Here is a 19,705-nt window from a genome sequence, read left to right as displayed (position 1 = left end):
ACTGGTTCTAAGCAACGTAAAAACACCATACAAACAAACAATTACATGTGCGCTTACCCTCAATGTACATACGGCCCCTGGCCAAAATGATCTTTCATAATCTTGGATGATCGGAATGCTGGGGGAGAGTAAATGGCCTTGCTGATCTACAGTCCTGTTCAAGTGCAGGATTGTCATCAGTTTATCATTTTCATTTCATTTCTCATTTTTTCCATCTAGCCATACTTTCATTTCAGCGCTGAATGATCTTATAGGTCCCAACGCTTGGGTTATACCCTAATTCTATAATCCATCCATCCACCGTATATACAAACCCCTGCCGTACATACCAGCTGACCCCCTACACTGCATACAAGGGGCTACAAACTGTTCAGTGGTCACACACTACTTTACCTAAAGGGACACAGCTAGCCTAAGGCTGGTGCTTGACTACCTAAGAAACAATACTAAATTGACACATTGACCCCAGCCTCTGCAGGGTGACATTACTTTTCAACGATCATTTTGGAACATCTGTTACTTGTACATTGGGACCTGCCTGGCCTAGGGCTACTTCTTACTTCGGAATTACAGAAGCTGCCACAATCTTGATAAAGTTTTACCTACCAAAGTGCTGAAATATGGCAGTTTTCAGTTGTCCTCAAGCAGCCCATTTGGTAGATCCACAGGAACTAAGGCTTTAAATTATATAATTTTTATGCTTACTGAAACTAGATTTGAGTGGGAGCAGACCCCTGCACCCTCCTAATTGATTGCTAAAATAGGATAAATAGGGCATCAATATTGTCCCCAGGACCAAAAAATTCCAGAATTTGTGACACACTTGCTAGGACAAATTGTGGAGAACCTAAGTGCAGCCTATGCCATTTGAATGCATTTCTTTCAAGCTCCAAATATCCAGCCCTTCAGTCGCTAAAACAAAAATGGGTCTAATTAGTAATGGGTGTAAAGGAACCAGGCCTAGCTACCTGACCTATTTATAGGCTGTCTAAAACCACTTAACCTGAGGGGCTCCCCTGACCCAATGATAGGGAGACACCCATAATGCCCTACCTAACATAGGGGCCAGGGCCCTTTGAGGAAGTTGAACTGTTGTTTGCAAGCCAATTTCTTCTAAGCATGAACTCATGAACTCTTCCCCGATGCACAACAGGTTTTTTTTTTTTTTTTTAACATAATTGACATTCAATAACTGCAGTTGTGAGTAGATATGTGAATTCTATTTTTTAAGATTGTTCTTAAGTGGTTTATAGAGACGCACACGGTTCTCTGCTTATATATTTATTAAAACTTTGTACATAAAATATGCAGCATTATTTATATATATAATATATTATGCTAATTATTTTTATTTATTTCATTCTCAGTTGTAGTTTTCGTCGATGCCACAATTAGGATCATTTCATAAGCAATCCCTTAAAAGGGACAGCTTATGGAGTCTTTTCCATGTTTTACTGAAATCCATGGGTGGCATAATCATCCCTGATTCTGCAGATGCCTTAATCAACTGAGAGTAACATCAAGTACCTGAGATACATTTCCGAGAGATACTTTGAGCAAGGTAAATAACTTTTCTTGAAAATGCAGTCAAACTTAGTGTAATGTTGTATTTTACCTGTTTCAAAGTTTTTGTAAAAAGAATTTACTAATAATTATCTAGTGGAATTAAATTCAGCTAGAAAACCTCAACAAATTATAATATTGTGGTGTGTACTCACATGGTAATTTTAATTGATACTGAACAAGTACGTTAACTAAGTCACTATATGAATGTAGGCTTGAGCTGTTTGTGTTTATTGATGTATCCCATAATTCAAAAATTTGGCACACATGCAACAGCTCTTTCCCGCCCAAATTTTCATCAAAAGTTGTATATCAATTTGTGTCAAAATATATATATATGAAAGTAAATTAACTGCCTTTTACCATTTAAACTGTAAATGGTATAACTAATGATTTATTTACATAATTAGCTACTTCAAAAGATTTGCCTTGAACATTCATGAATTTTTGTGCTTTTAATTCGGTATTACTCCGGAATAGACTAACTAAAAGATGTTATTAATATACAATAAAATTCATTGACTCAGTACTATGATTGAAATGTAAGTAGTTCTTCAATAATATTCATGTTTGGGAGCCTCAAAATGTGATTTCCTTGATCACCGGATCAGTGATTGCATTGTATACTAGGACAATGCAGTAATGATGTTACTGTAGTTACTATTAATTTTTAAAATGATAATTTTAGCCAAGTTTTGAGCTCTTGCAAAGTGGCAGTGAATGCAGTAGATATTATAAGCACTGAGATCTTGATATATGAAAATATGTATATGTATCATAACTTCTATAGTAAGGTTTATTTTTGTGTTGGAATGCGATTGTCGGCTAACATTAGAATATTTACAGGTATGACAACAGCGATGGCTCAGACACCATCTTATGAAATTAGATTTGGTTGATGATTTGAGGACAAGCAAACAAATCTGTCAATCCATCTCTCAAATCTGTGGAATATATGCGGACCCAATTGGTAAAAGAACAACATGGTGGATTGGAACATGTTGTCTATGTTTAATGCTATCCACAAGTATGCAGCTGATAACCCAAAGTACAGATTAAAGTTGAGCACAACGATGAACGATTCTGTGTGGTTTGGTAACTCCCTTCATGAAGAGGGTTCCTTGGACATCGAAGAGAAGCCTGGAAGTTGTTTTTGTAGATGCCACAGGATCTGTAGACCAACTGAACAGCGCTATCATACCTTTTATTTGTGCAGGACCAGCTGGTGCTGTTCCTTTGGCTGTGTCGTTCATCATGTCAAGATCAAGTAACATTGACCAGAGGTTTGTAGTTTACATGAATGATTTTATTCTTTATTTTTTAACTTTTTCAGAGGCATGTTGGGAAAATTTTTATGACTAAATAGCATGCTCTCAAATACAAAATCCATGCTCACTCACGAGACCCCGGGATTTTGGGGGAGCCACTTATGACTTACTGCATTGCATATGGGTCTGCTCCATACTTTCTCCCATTACATGCATTTCACTCTAACTACTACAGGTATTCTATCACTAGATTCTTACCTTCACTCAGAACCTCCTAACCTCTTGGAAAATCTTTTCTAATTGTTGACTTTGCTTTGATGATATGATTCAGTACATACAATAATATTTTCTAAGCAAAAATTTAATTTGTATTCCTCTTTAAGTGATACTACTTTCCTGGTGCCAAGCACAGTCACCTCCAAGAATTTTGTTAGTGTACTTTTCCTTACTCTTCTTTGGTGAACAAAATTTAATGAAGTATTTGCACAATGTTTTCACACATATACAGTACAATGTGTAAATGCATTTAGTAAGAAGGTGTTTGTGCCCAACTAGGCCATTGTATATTACAGATAATGCAAATATGATGATTTAATTTATAATTCTGTTTGTTAACATCCATACCAAGTAATAATATTTTCTATAAATTATATTTAATGTTCTGTTTTGTGCTTGGCAGGCTTTGGGATGATTAAGGAGATGCTAGGTGAATGTGCTTTATGGCAGAGGAGCTCCACAGTCATTCATGACTGACAACTGTAAACTGAAAGAAAAGTCTAGCTGCAACTTGGGCCCACAGCAAACCGTTTCCTATGTATTTTCCACCTGCTTCCTTAGGTAGGCGTTGGCTATTGGATTCTAAACATAGAAATTCAAAAGGATAATCGTCACACCTTATGGCTGCCATGAAAGTCTTATTTATGCTAGTTCAAAAGCAGAGTTTAATAAGGTGTGGCAGTCTCTCCAATCCCTGTTCTCTCTCATGGCTACATATCCTATTTTCAAAAGGTAATGTGAAATAGTCCAGTTTTAGAAGCATTCAGTGCACTATTGCTTCAGCTATCTGTCCCTATAAAATGTCCTTTTTTATAGTTCATTAAAAAGTGTAAAGTCAGTCACTATTGTTTATAATTCACCAAGTTGTATGAAATCCAAGGTCTTTGATCCTTTTGAATGAAGAGTTGAACAGATTTGAAAAGAAAATTGATTCTATCACTAAGTTTACTTTTCAAATTGCAATGTTGTATGTCCTGCTGTTTAATTAACCATTTTAATTTCCTTTTGGCATATTTAAATCTTGTTTTAATGAACATATTTTCTTAACTTTCAATTATGTGGCATCCTTGGTTAAAAGGAAGGAAGATTGGGCAATAGCTTTTTCGAGCTGGCACATTGTTACGAGGGCACCATACAAAATTTCCATGAGTCAACAATGTGCATAATCAGGATATTGTTCTCATTGAGTAAGGATTCACATGAGTACATTATACAGGCATATTTTTATTACATCATTTAGAAAGTACATATACTGATACTTCAATGAGTTCTGCATATGTGTTTAACTGATGCTACTTTACTTTCCTTGAGTTGCTGAGGGTGGGTTGGAGTTGTGGATGTTATTGCTGTGAAATTTCACAAAACTGAAGTTCTCCCACTAAGCAAGTGATGACACTGCCTACTGATAGTTGCTATGACCCCTTGCTGAAATTGGTGGGCTCTGATCTTGAGTAGTGTGTGTGTGTGTATCTCTCTCTCTCTCTCTCTCTCTCTCTCTCTCTCTCTCTCTCTCTCTCTCCTCTCTCTCTCTCTACTCTCTATATATATATATATATATATATATATATATATATATATATATATATATATATATGTGTGTGTGTGTGTGTGTGTGTTTTGTTTAGACACTACATAATAATAATAATAATAATAAAATTATATTGGCATAAAAATTTTAAAACTGCTCAATAGTATGCATATTGAAAGGAACGGGAAAGAACAAGTGGTATCCAAATAGCTGAGAGTTGCTCCAGTTTAATTAAAACCCTCATACTGCAAATGAAAATACTATGGGTCAAAGGTCTCTGGATGTTTGCAGTTAATTGTATTGACTGATCTGGCAAACATGATTTGTCAGTAAGTGTAGAAACTCATTTTATGGAAATGTCTTACCTGGAAAGAGAGAAAAGAGACATTTAAACCCTTTTGGCCAAAATTTAAGAAAAAAATCCTGTATATATTTAAACTATGCTGGCAAAAGTTCAGGTTAAACTGCATTAATTTTTTTAAGACTGCCTAGTTTTAGTTTTACTTTATCAAACAGTTAGGATTGCTTCTTCATTTTTTTAAATGCAAGGCATACAACACGGCCCAGCTACTGATGTTTATGGTCGAGATTTTTCGATGTATACATGAGGCAACGATTGGTCGATGTGGCCTTGAGTAGGCGGCATGTAAAGCCAATAATCTCTGACCAAGGTTGCATTGGACAGCGTTGAATTGGTTGGCAATTCTAAATATAAAGTACAGAGCGAATCTGATCCAACCAAAAAAATTATGTAGACCTTCAAATTGGACTGTGCTCCTACATGCAAAGGCAAACTGGTGCTATTTGCAAACACCAAATTGCATAAAGGAGTTTAGCATGACAGCTGTGCCCCAGCAATTTTTAAGTAGCAATGAACGTCGCTATCGATTAGCAGTTTTGGCTGTTGGCCAGAGAAGGTCCCTGATGTGGCATTTGTAGAAATTTGAATGAGGATGGCGGCTTTGAGATCACTGGCAGGCAGATAAAGAAATTGTTAGTGAAGACAGAAAATCTGGATATGGAAGAGGAGCCACAGGTCCAATTTCTAGAACAGAGACAATGTCATCTTCAGATGATGATGATTTTGCCTCAGGCAAATATCACATGATGTTGCAGATGCCATAGTTAGAGTCAGTGCGCTTATGGAAATAGCAATACAGACCTAGCACTGAAGTTCTTCAGGCGTCTGATTCCGGTAAAAACTGCAAAACCAGTTGAATAGTTTGCTGCATTGCACTGGAAGTGCAATAAGGAATGGTGGGCTGGGCGAGGTAAGATATCTTGTCAGCCAACCTCCATCGCAAGACGCTCAACTGGCAGGCCAAGGGGAGCTGCAATCTGTGTAAGGCCGTCATCCGACAGGTGCTGTGTCTTCACAACCTAAACGTCCTAATTTGGCTCACAACATTTCCTGCAACGTGGCCAATGGGAAATCTCATGGCACAAATCATTAAGTGAAAAAATATTGATATTTATGTATTTTTTTGGCATATATTTGATTCAAATGGAAAAATAGGAACCTATTTTCGAATTCATATTTCTCACACTTCACAATAGTTTTTGATTAGTGTTAAGGCAACGTGAATTTTATGTATTTATTATAGCTCTTAAGACATGAATTATTCCATTTTTATTGTATCTGGTTGACAATGGAACTGTGCAGTTTGGAGTCAATCAACTTTGGTATGATGTACAATGTGTGAATAATCTTTTGTATAAACTTTTGTATAAAACAATCTTTTTGTAAATAATGTTTTTTCCTTATATTCCAAGCTATGCAGTTGATTTTTAAATTTACAATGAAATATCAGCAAAGGAAAGGCTTTTTGGTATCCGAGGCTGCAATGGTAATATGTATAATATAAGCAAAGCAAAAATTTTGGCATAGTTTAGGGGATATCTGCACAACAAAAACTGAGCATGGCCTTTGGTTGTACACACACAGCGTAAATTTATGCCTCTATTACATATCTGTGCAAATTGAAAATTTTTCTGTGCTAGAATGAATTTACATATCTTGATATTATTAGCTAAAAGAATATGCATTGCAACATAGATTTCCATTCTAGAAAAAATTTTTTCTGGTATATTTTCTTTAAATATACATTTCAAAAATATTGAGTCTACAAACAACAATTGAAAATATATATGTAATCAAAGAACAAATCAACTTGCAGAAGAAATCATTTCAACAGTTTGTGATTTTGATTATTAAAGTAACAAAAATTTTACACTGCCAACCTATTCATGTACCAAATGCCTGTGCAACATAACGATTTACGAAACAGCTAAGGGGATCATAGTCCTCCTGTCGAGGCCAATATAAGTAGTTAAGCCATTTTTCAACGGTGAAGTATTACGTAACGAAACAGCTGATTGCCAGGGGATCATAGTCCTAAAATAAGGTCTAACGGGTGAAGTATTAATGCCTGATCTCATAGTCAGGCCATGTATTACTTTTTCAACGGGTAAGTATTACGTAACGAAACAGCCGATTGCCAGGGGATCATAGTCCTCCTGCCATCCGTAATGAATTAAACAGCTGATTGCCAGGGGATAACCTCCTGAGGCCAATATATGTACATTTCAAAAATACATTTGAGGGATCAAAGTAGTTAAGTCATTTTTTCAAAACAACAACGAAACAGCTGGATTGCCAAAATCCTCCTGTCGATATATGTTATATAAGTAACGAAACAGCAAATCATAGTCCTCCTGTCGAGGCCAATATAAGTAGTTAAGTCATTTTTTCAAAGTCAACGAAACAGCTTTGCCAGGGGATCATAGTCCTCCTGTCGAAATATAAGTAGTTAAGATCAACGGGTGAAGGCAGCTGACGCAAATAGTCCTTGTCGAGGCCATTTGAGTTGCTTCAGGCAAGGTAACTAAACAGCTGATTGCCAATGATTCCAAATAAAATTTTTCAACGGTGAAGTATTACAAAAACAGCTTTAAAGTCCTGTCGAGGCCAACCTTTTCAACTTCAAGTACTAAATGCCTAAGTGTCATTTTTCAACGGGTGAAGTATTACCAACGAACAGCTGATTGCCAGTCATTTTTCAATGGGTGGGTGAAGTATTACGTAACGAAACAGCTTGCCAGGGGATCATGTCCTCCTGTCGAGGCCAATATATAGGATTTTTCAACGCAGTAGTCCTCCCTCCTGTCGAGGCCAATATAAGTTGTCATTTTTCAACGGGTGAAGTAAGTCGAAACAACTTTTCAACCGTAGTTAAGTCATTTTTTCAAACGTGATTACCAACGAAACAGCTGAAGGGATTCAGTCCTCCTGTCGAGCTAGGGTGAAGTATTACAACGAAACAGCTGATTGACATGGGATCATAGCCCTTCTGGTGTGTTTCATTGAGCAATGTTGCCAGCCATATGCCTTGCGTATCTCGGTACTTTTTTTTAATAATTATATTTACCAATATTATAACCTAACCTCTCACAAGATTATATTCTCAAAACTGGTGCTTTTGCATGAATTATTATGTAATGAAGCGGCTGATTGCCATGGGCATGGCTTTCTGCGTGTTTCATTGAGCAATGGTCCCATATGCCATGCATATCTCGGTAACTTAGGATGCATAAGCCCCGGCGTAAATATTAGCTGGTACAACATAGTTGATACATATTTTCTGTATACATCTATAATAACTATATTTACCAATATTAAACCTATTATATATAAGATTAATATAACGTGCTTCTGCAAGAATTAAGAAAAGCGTATACGTGGTAGCGCTAGGGGGGCCGAGTCTCACGACGTCACCGCTACAAATCACGCTCTGATTGGTTCTAATATCCGAGAGGGTCTATTTCCATCCAAACTTCAGGAATCTGCCGGCCGGGGGAACTGAACTCCGGCCCATCGAGTGACAGTCCGCAGCTCTACCGGCTCACCCAAGGAAGGGCTAATATATATGCGTGAGTGCTTACAAGTTTTTATTTCCTCAATTAACGAATAGCATTTTTTTTTGTTTACGTGTCAAAGGTTCATATCCTTTTTAATGGGTCTGCTTATGAACTTCATGATCCGAGGCCATAAACTAATCGGATTAATATTTATTATTAAAGATGAACACGATGAGTACGGAAGAATCCAAAGCGGCAACTACCTTGTTGTGGGAGCTTCCAAATAATAGGGTACCATTACGCGTCACAAGTGGAGAGATATAGGTAAAAAGTAAATTACTAACTCATTTGCATGAATGAAGATAAACATTTCAACTAATAAAAATGTATGTATATATATATATATATATATATATATATATATATATATATATATATATATATATATATATATATATATATATATAAATATATATATATATATATATATATATATATATATAATATATATATACAGTATATATATATATATATAATATATGTATATACTGTACATGTGTAATATGTATATGTATATATATATGTGTGCGTGTGTATACTGTACATGTGTATATATATTATATATATTGGAAAAGACAAAAGTGAATAATATACAAGGCTCAAGTACCTAGCGCATAAGTGTATATACACTTTGTGCTGTACACTGAAAAAGCGTAGGCTATATTGAATGCACGACAGCGCTAGGCACTTAGCCTTTATTATTTTCTTCTGGCTCTTTTGTACATATAGTCACGTGATCTTTGTGATAGCATATATATATATATATATATATATATATATATATATATATATATATATATATATATATATATATATATAATGCATATAATGTATATGTAGACTAGACTATATATATACAGTATGCTATACATAAAGATCACGTGATTATAATATATATATATATATATATATATATATATATATATATATATATATATATATATATATATATATATGCATACATATATATATTCTTTTAATATAAAAGACTAATTTTACTGCGAATTCTAAAAAGAAAAATATCAAGTATATCATTGTGACCATGTGAAAGGCGACCCGGAGTAACCATTTTAAATATACGGTATGTACGTACTGATACTGTATTTTCCGATGACTACAAACTATCAGTTTCTTTCACCTACTAGCAAACTTAGGAAACTGTTTCCTGGTCACGTTTTCTTTAATTCTTCAAACACTCCGCTGGGAGCCAAACATAGCCATTCTTCCTTTGGAAAGAAATTTTATATGTAAACAGCATCGAGGATCAAATAAGTTATCAGAAGATAACATTGGAAATCGAAACTCCCATTTACATAGATAATGAATGCTATCTAAAAGTCAGTGCTCCCAATTATAATTTTTTGAATGGATTCACTGTTTTAATGGAACGCTCAAATGCCTAGAAAGCGGGAAATCATTAAGGAGTTGATGCTACGGGGAGCAGTGAAACGTCAACAGATTCCCAAAAAATAACCCACACTTCAGCTATGGGAGAGAGAAAGAGAGAGGCTCAAACTTAAGTTAAAATGTATAAATTCAAACGAGACCTTTCAAACAACAGAAGCGTTGGGTAGGGTATTTCTGAAGTCATGAAGTCTGACAACAAAGGACTGCCAACCAAACAAAAATACCACAATATGTTGGTTACTTATAAAATCACGAAATTATATGCATAATATATATCTATATATATATATATATATATATATATATATATATATATACATATATATATATATATATATATATACATACAGTATATCACAAGAATCGTCCGGTGAGTGTGGCCTTTGTCGACTCCAGGGTTGGCAATGCTTGCTGGTGAACCATGTCTCGGTCCCTCACAATCGCCGCAGTGTTGCCAGCATGTTAAAAGTTTCACCAGATTTGGAAAATTTGGTGAAATTCACTGTTCCTGGTGAAAATGGTAAAGAGTTTAGACCCCGACAATATTCAGTGAAATCTGATGGATATAAATCTCTACATCATTGTCATCCAACCTGATAAAGTATCCATTATAAGCTCCGCAGTTAATATCAAGAGGAACGATGACGTTAAGGTTTTAAAAGAATGAAAAACTTATTTTCCTGAGTGCTGTGATGGTGTGGATTTGTCAACTAATATAAAGCATGCCTTGCGATTCTTCTAATAGGCTACAGAATAAGCTTTCCAAGCACTGTAATATCATGATTCTATGAAAAATTATAGACCTACGCGTAAATGAAAAAAAAAAAAAAATATAGCCGGTGCTTCCTCAAATACTTTAAAATAAAGTGTAGTATGTCTGAAACATTTTGTACATACATAAACGGTTTTCAAAACGTGGTGGAATTGAATAGAATGTAGAATTTAAGGCAGAGGCCATGCGCTGGGACCTATGAGGTTATTCAGAGCTGAAAAGGAAATTGAGAGTAAAGATTTTAAATGTGTAACAGTAGGAATACATCACAGTTGCACTATGAATCAATTGTTAGGAGAGGATGGGAAGTAAGATGGAAGAAAGAGAATACAAACGGAGGTACAGTCAAAGGAATGAAAGGGGTTGCAGATAGGGGCCGAAGGAACGCTGCAAAGAACCTTAAGTAATGTTTACAGTGCATCGCAAGGGGTGCACTGACAGCACTGCCCTCCTACAGGAAAAGTGGTGGGTTTACTTTTCATATGCTCTTAAACAACTGTTGGATGTTGTCATATGTATTCTGAGTGACGGGTGCAGTCAATGCTGAAAAGTGGATTAAAAGGCATCTTTTTTTGCACGATAAGTTCCAGCACTACTTATGGTTAGCTTTATAACAAGTTTGTAGCGAGTACTGTGATGCAGGGAGATCAATTATTAAGCAAAGTATAGAATAAAGTATAAATGAAAACGGTCGGAGAAAAATTCCTCGTATGAAAATGGTCAAGAAATTCATATTTTACCAATATAACCATTACGGTTCTTTAAAACTAATATTGCAGTTAAAAAAAATAGCCCACATCACTACCCTTTTGGCACTCAAAAAAATTACATTTTGGTAAGCCTATGCAAATTACTTATTCATATATACTGTATATATGAATTAATCAAGTTCTTGCTCTTTAACCCTAAACAAATGTTGGAAAACTGTAGGTGCCGATAAACTAAATATCCTTATTAAGCACGAGATCCTGAAACTCATAAATTGAGGAGTACTACATAATTCTGTTTCGCCATACAGCTTGAAGGCTTCCGCGCTACCCAGCTGGGTGGGTGCAAACGGTCATTCACTCCAAAATTTGAACCCGGTACTGTCTGCGCCTGCAGAGTCGTCGCCTGTTGGGAACAACGAAGCACAAGAGGCGATTTTCACTGCTCTTCATTTTGTCCTCCTTCCCTGTTTAATAACGCAATTCTGGTTTCATCTTGTATTTAGCACCACCTCCAATAGGTCTAGCAATTCTAGTCGTTTCCTTCGATAATTTTGATACAGTTTTAAGGCATCTATATATTTTCACATTGTAATGAACTCTACTGTTACCGTGCATGAAGTTCAGTTTCCTGCTATTGTTTACCTTATTGATTTAGTCTTGAAGTCTTCTATTTTATGCTATAAATATTCCATGCTCTCTTTGGGGATGATTTGTAACCCCAATCAATAAATAAGTGAAAATGCACCGAAGTTTCTTTGGCGCCATCGAGTTTTCTGTTATAATGCTGTATGAAGTTTTCAGCCACGGTCCGATGGTGGCCATGTTGTTGGTACCTATAGCGGTGCCAGAAGTACAATTATGGCTAACTTCAACTTTAAATAAAATCAAAATTACTGAGGCTAGAGGGCTGCAATTTGTTATGTTTGATGATTGGTGGGTGGATGATCAACATGCCAATTTGCAGCCCTCTAGCCTCAGTAGTTTTTAAGATCTGAGGGTGGACAGAAAAAGTGAGGGTGGACAGAAAAAGTGAGGACGGACAGACAAAGCCATCTCATTAGTTTTCTTTTACAGAAAACTAAAAAGGGATGTACGCAGTTTTACTCAAATATTCGAGACCCTACAACAATTTTTCGACCTTCAGTGTGAACTATGCTATTCTACATGATCGTCTGGAAAAATAGCTGGATTTACGGTAAATATGATAAAATCGGTTTTATTTAAAGTTTATCAATTACTGAAGAAATCAAGTTCCTGCCACGTCAGATTTAATAGCCACAAATCAATCAATCAATCCTGATGATGATGACTTGAGCTGTGGCAGCATTCATCAACCACCACTCATGGAATTTACCGACATTACAGAATGATTATTACAAAATTATGCGACGGAGTATGAGATACATGAAACCCCTCACTGATGCCATTATCTCAATTTTCCTTTTCAGACTGTTCGTATGAGGAACTAAATGGTGACTATTAACATATTTACACGAAACTTGTCTATGAAAAGAAAACGTTCCAACTGTCCAATAAAGAGAACTGAATATGCTATTCTCTCTCGGAATGGTGAATTTGATGGTTTATGACTGGTTAAAGTTTCAGGGGCCGCGGTTGAGATTTTCATGGTGCGTGGTTGAGAGTGTCATACAGTTATAATCTATAGCTAGTGTCGTCCCATTATTTGCATGTCTTTTACCATAATATAACCACCGTTATTTTTCTCGTCATAATCCTGAACATCACCGCTGAGATACTGAGAATATGCGTCTCAAAATATCAAGAAGCCAGTGTACGAACACTTTTCATACCAACTCATATAAAGCATAAATGTGTGCAAGTAACAAAGGAGCCCTTACTGCAATAATTATTTACTGGCAGGTCATGCAACCAATGTTGAACGCAAAAAGCCCACGAGGTTATGAAATTCACGAAAAGAATGCTAACAATTCAACTCGTTCTTGTACAAGTGTTGTAATTGGTATTTTGGATGTTATAACAATCGACGTATCGCACAGGATCCAATAACTTCCACTGAACTGCTACATTTTAGTGGTTGTATTTCCGATAAAAAGAGAGATGAATTAAATATCTTTGTACGATTGGGAAATTTCAAACGGTCGATCATCGTTTCGTTACGTACAACAGACTATTTTAAATCGGTCGTTCTTCGATTTGGCTGATGTTTTCCTAACGAAAATAAGCTTGATATCGTCGCTTCTGACGGTGATGGTAACCTTTAATCACGCCACATAATGGTATTATGTAGTATCAACTGCTATCCATTTTAAGCAGTTTTGGGTACAATCCAAACACAATTGGCCTCAATTGCGTGCCTAATAGTCTTGCTGGTCTATGCTCTACCATTCTCTGGACCCACACTAGGGGCCAGGAGTATGTAATGCAGGCTAGCTTATCTAGGTACAATTATTCAAGTCTGGCGGGTTCAGAAGGTTAATGCAGAATCAAGTGGGTTGTTCCGATAACCCGCGAACACATTAATAGCAGTTTAAGCAGATTTTTCTCCTTGTCACATCACACCTCATGTATTTGATGTACTGTGCTTCACCTTTCTGATACATTTATTCATCAAACCTGTTGTTGTTCATGGTGCATTTTTTAGCCTAGGCCTATTTCGCCTGAGCATCATCAGGACAATGTCTGGGACCGTTGCTGATTGTAATCTTCAACGATGACGCGACTACAAGCCTAAATTCCAGAAAATAAGGTACTACAGTAAGCCAACCACGCACCTTTCACTGCAGTTATTCGCCCACCTCAAGTGAGAAATGTAGTTTGTGAGGCCCTAACAGTGGTCAGGAACGGGTTGTAAAGCCGCGTAGTCAGTGGGGCATAAGGCTGAATCCAGTAACTTTTAAGATTTTGCCCACCACGACACCAATTGCCTACGGGGTGCCCAGGAGCAAGAGCCCGTGCCTGCATATGGCCAGCTCAACCTAGGGATACTCCCTTACTGACGCTAAATTGATTCTGAACACGTCACAACACAGTGTTACATTCGACTCCAAGCTTTCTTTTCCACATAACTTAATCCTATATCGTCTAATGCTGCAACAAAGCTAAACACTGGGCTTACGGCTTTATATGGTTGAATGATTTTGGCATTACCGTTGTTGGAATATTACTCCCTATCCAGGGTTAGCAGCTCCCCGGATTCTAAATTTTGGCGAATATAATTTTTGCCCTAAGCTTAGAAAGACTATGGCCATAATTCATGAATTTATATTAACAATAAATTATTAAATCTACAAATCTTCATAAAATTTGTTCCTCTTATAGTTAGGCTTCAGATTTCAAGCTACAACCTTTACATTATTTATAATGAACCAATATGAAAGCACCTTACAAAATAAGTAAGTTTCCAGGCCACAGGATAAGAACATCCAGTCAAAATTATTATTATTATTATTATTATTATTATTATTATTATTATTATTATTATTAAGGAGCCAAGGAATGCGTGAAAGAGAAAAGAATTGTATTTATAAGTACACTTACACACACAGGATCACAATAAATACAAAAGCTAACAACAGACCTACACCTCCCTACACTCCCATCTATAGTAACAGAAACTGATGAATTATTAGGTTTCCAGCTGGTGATTCTGCTTTTTATTCCATGTTGATAATTCCAAGGGTGTATCGAATGTTATCCCACCAAAAGTCCTCTTAGTTATTCAACCATCCACATTTAAAAGTTCTTAGTGCGATATGAAATACTGCAATTTATTTAATATTATTTGGAATTACAATGTACCCATCATGAAATTAGTCAGTAACAAGTTTTTTGGTTGCCAAGAGCGAAGAGGATTAGACCAGACTTCATACACTTCGGAATTTAACCACACTTACTGGCTTTAGGCAAAAGGTAGTTTTGCCCTATGCCAGCTTAATCTATACCAACCAACCAACGTACAAGCCAATAACATCCCAGTCAAAGGGCATTATGGTACTACAAGTAAGTGAAACTACATCACTTATTAAGCTCAGTATGGAAGCTTCCTACCGAACCACTGACATTTATGGCAAATCCTAATCATATCCTATCCCCAGTATCATGTAAGGCAAAGACTGTTGAAGGCTATTGAAAAAATAAGAAAGAGGAGAAAAAACAAACGTTCAAGGAAAGGCAGCTACACGGGTAAACTAGGCATCTTGAATTTTTAATTCAGTTCCGAGTCAACACAAGACATGGGCTATAAAGATTACAGACGGCGGGGAACGCAAGCGTGGGCGACTCTTATTGATGAAGGGATTTTGAATCATAAAGTTTGTCCTTCAGCGAGGCACTGCCATGATTCATACAACAAAGCTTAACACGAGAGAGAGAGAAAGAGAGAGAGCTATTGACTGCTCTTGGTCATTATTATATAAAATTGGCATATAATAATGATTTAGAAAATTGATTTTCTATTGCAATATTTATGAGAAGTCTAAGACTATGCATAATTTATCAAAAGCGTAAATCTATACAAACCGGTATACAAACGCGAGCGCGCGCACACATATAATATACATATGTATATGTATATATATGTATACATAAACAAGCATACATCCATCATAATTGGGTATTACGAAACACTTCCTCAGGGTAAACATACAAAGAAAACAGTTATCTCTTACTGGATAATACACTGCCGGAAGGTTTAAGTCTATGAAAGTGTCATTTAAAAAAAATTGGATTAATCTGTCTACCCCGTGATTACCTGTAATTACCTGTTACCTAACACCACTGACGGACAAAACAATAGCTAGACCTTGAAGTGATCATGATCCACGAAGAGGCGACAAAAGAGGTAATTCTGCCCCGGCTTAAGCTCATTAAATCTTGGGATCTTTTAACTACGAGTATTAACGGTTGAAGAGGCGGGACTCTTCAACGCTTAAGCCGAGGATACAGTGTTTTGTGCTTACCTCATCTCTCCTTTCACCTCGTGTTACATAAAGATGAAGAGGTGTTTTTTTTTTATTCATTATAATAAGCATTCGTTCTTATAATTCAAGCCAAATGGGGTTTACTCGACTAGTATGGTGCTACGCAACTGAATGCCATAAATGAACATAGAGAAGACAGACACATAGAGATTCATATGATGCTCACAATTAGGCCTACTGCGTAAGTTGCTACAACGCAAACCACTCTTTTCATTTCATGTGCTGACATTTAATTTGCAACCATTCTTTATTTAGTGTCATATCAATGGCAATCCAGATGGAAGACTAACGTATGCCTGGTGGGGAGGTGGAAGAGGGGACTGGTTGGGGGAGGCGGCAGACAGGGCTGGGTGGGGAAGAGTTGGCGTTTGAGAAGCTCTTTCCAAGGATCTGTGTCTCACCACAGTATATTTAACATTTGCCCTTTCTGGTTTTTCTTGTGCTACACATAAACAGATATTCTCAATCTATCCCAGGAGTGGCCTCTTGAATATCTAATAGGCATATTGCAAACCTTATTACTTGTCATGACAAGTATTTGCTTGACTGCATCGTAGTACCAATAAGCAGTGACTTTGTGAATCCAGGTAAAAGAAAAAAAGTCAGAGAAATGGCCACAGGAAAAAAGTCACAGGAGGAGTCACATTAACCTTTCCTAGATAGTGAACCCCAAGGGTTTTAACCTGGTATGTATCCATATATCCACCTTCGCTGCTTGTTTAGTACAAGCCCGATGGGGATTACCGTAAAAACATAAACAAAAGACTGCAAATGTCATAAGGATAATGACCCCCAAGAAATATTGTCAATTTTCCCCTGTGACATTATTGCCGGCCACCATAAATTAATGTGACTTTTTTCCTGTGACTTTTTCCAAGACAAAATTGTGATTTTTTTCCCTGCGACTTTTTTTCCTGTGACTTTATTTCCGGCCACGATTTTCTATCTGTCGAACGGGAATATAAAATTTAGGTCTGATAATGGCCATACGACGAAAGCCAGTATCAAACAGTAACTATCGTAATAAAACCATAACGCCGAGGCTTTGAGTAAAACTACAAAAAGTACCGTGATATCTCTTCTCACTTTCAGTGTGAAAAATACACAGCAAAATCCCCACTATTAACAAGACGGAAAAATCCACAGCCTGCATCGTAAATGCTGTAACGATCATGGCTGCCTTCGAACACTGAAGGAGACTTCACAAGTCTAATACTGCAGAGATCTTGGAATCTACTGCTCTAACTTTTTTAATCCTCCAAGGCCATACTGTGACCCACTGTTACTTACATCCGACTGTAAGCTCTGTTAGAGGTTTTTAGGCCTATATTTTTTTTTATATTTAGGGAAGGGGTTGCTAGACGCAAACCATAACTCTACGGATGGTTACAGATGCTTTTGTTCCAGCGGATTTTGGCATTCATGGGAGACCCTACTGCAAAACTTTGATCTTTATTACAAATAAATCATAGTTCATAGTTCACACGATTGGTGTATTTGGAACTGGAATATAAAATTAAGGCCAAGCGCTGGGACCCATGAGGTCATTCACCGTTGAAAACAAAATAAACAATTGTTAGGAGAGTGTGGAAAGTATGATGGAAGAGAATATGAACGGAAGTATAGTCAAGGGAATGAAAGGGGTTGCAGCTAGGGGCCGAAGGCACGCTGCAAAGAACCTTAGGTAAAGAATATGAACGGGAAGTACAGTACATGGAATGAAAGGGTTGCAGCTAGGGGCCGAAGGCACGCTGCAAAGAACCTTATGTACAGAATATGAACGGAAGTATAGTACATAGAATGAAAGGGGTTGCAGCTATGGGCCGAAGACCTGCTGCAAAGAACCTTAGGTAAAGAATATGAACGGAAGTATAGTACATGGAATGAAAGGGGTTGCAGCTAGGGGCCGAAGACCTGCTGCAAAGAACCTTAGGTAAAGAATATGAACGGAAGTATAGTACATGGAATGAAAGGGGTTGCAGCTAGGGGCCGAAGGCACGCTGCAAAGAACCCAGGTACAAAATATGAAGGGAAGTATAGTACATGGAATGAAAGGGGTTGCAGCTAGGGACCGAAGACCTGCTGCAAAGAACCTTAGGTAAAGAATATGAACGGAAGTATAGTACATGGAATGAAAGGGGTTGCTGCGAGGACCGAGGGCACGCTGCAAAGAACCTTAGGCAAAAAAATATGAAGGGAAGTATAGTACATGGAATGAAAGGGGTTGCAGCTAGGCCGAAGACACGCTGCAAAAGAACCTTAGGCATAAAAATATGAAGGGAAGTATAGTACATGGAATGAAAGGGGGTTGCACAGGGACCGAAGACCTGCCAAAGAACCTTAGGTAAAGAATATGAATGAGAAGTATAGTACATGGAATGAAATGGGGTTGCAGCTAGGGACCGAAGACCTGCTGCAAAGAACCTTAGGTAAAAAGAATATGAATGAAGTATAGTACATAGAATGAAAGGGGATGCTGCTAGGGACCAAAGGCACGCTGCAAAGAACCTCAGGTAAAGAATATGAACGGAAGTATAGTACATGGAATGAAAGGGGTTGCTGCTAGGGGCCGAAGGCACGCTGCAAAGAACCTTAGGTAAAGAATATGAACGGAAGTATAGTACATGGAATGAAAGGGGTTGCAGCTAGGGACCGAAGACCTGCTGCAAAGAACCTTAGGTAAAGAATATGAATGGAAGTATAGTACATGGAATGAAAGGGGTTGCAGCTAGGGACTGAAGACCTGCTGCAAAGAACCTTAGGTAAAGAATATGAACGGAAGTATAGTACATGGAATGAAAGGGGTTGCTGCTAGGGGCCGAAGGCACGCTGCAAAGAACCTTAGGCAAAAAATATGAAGGGAAGTATAGTACATGGAATGAAAGGGGTTGCTGCTAGGGGCCGAAGACACGCTGCAAAGAACCTTAGGCAGAAAATATGAAGGGAAGTATAGTACATGCAATGAAAGGGGTTGCTGCTAGGGACCAAAGACCTGCTGCAAAGAACCTTAGGTAAAGAATATGAACGGAAGTATAGTACATGGAATGAAAGGGGTTGCAGCTAGGGACTGAAGACCTGCTGCAAAGAACCTTAGGTAAAGAATATGAACGGAAGTATAGTACATGGAATGAAAGAGGTTGCTGCTAGGGGCTGAAGGCACGCTGCAAAGAACCTTAGGTAAAGAATATGAACGGAAGTATAGTACATGGAATGAAAGGGTTGCAGCTAGGGACCGAAGGCACGCTGCAAAGAACCTTAGGTAAAGAATATGAACGGAAGTATAGTACATGGAATGAAAGGAG

At 37.3% G+C, this 19,705-nt stretch overlaps 2 protein-coding genes and 1 pseudogene across 2 annotated transcripts in view; 1 reads left to right on the top strand and 2 right to left on the bottom strand.

The window, feature by feature from the left end:
• LOC136842894 (neurofilament heavy polypeptide-like) overlaps window positions 1-70 on the bottom strand; it is a 10,943-nt gene extending 10,873 nt beyond the window's left edge. Inside the window, exon 1 of the mRNA XM_067110809.1 lies at window positions 58-70. Within this exon, the coding sequence (XP_066966910.1) occupies window positions 58-70 (13 nt within the window). The remainder of the gene's footprint in view (window positions 1-57) is intronic.
• LOC136849745 (uncharacterized) overlaps window positions 1-19,705 on the bottom strand; it is a 109,803-nt gene that overhangs the window by 84,901 nt on the left and 5,197 nt on the right. The window lies entirely within an intron of this gene.
• Window positions 1,719-5,574, top strand: LOC136842888 (uncharacterized; annotated as a pseudogene).

This window comes from Macrobrachium rosenbergii, chromosome 2, assembly GCF_040412425.1.
Source record: "Macrobrachium rosenbergii isolate ZJJX-2024 chromosome 2, ASM4041242v1, whole genome shotgun sequence".
Taxonomy (NCBI): domain Eukaryota; kingdom Metazoa; phylum Arthropoda; class Malacostraca; order Decapoda; family Palaemonidae; genus Macrobrachium; species Macrobrachium rosenbergii.
Note: the sequence above shows the minus strand (reverse complement) of the source record. Positions and strands in the feature narration are given on the sequence as shown.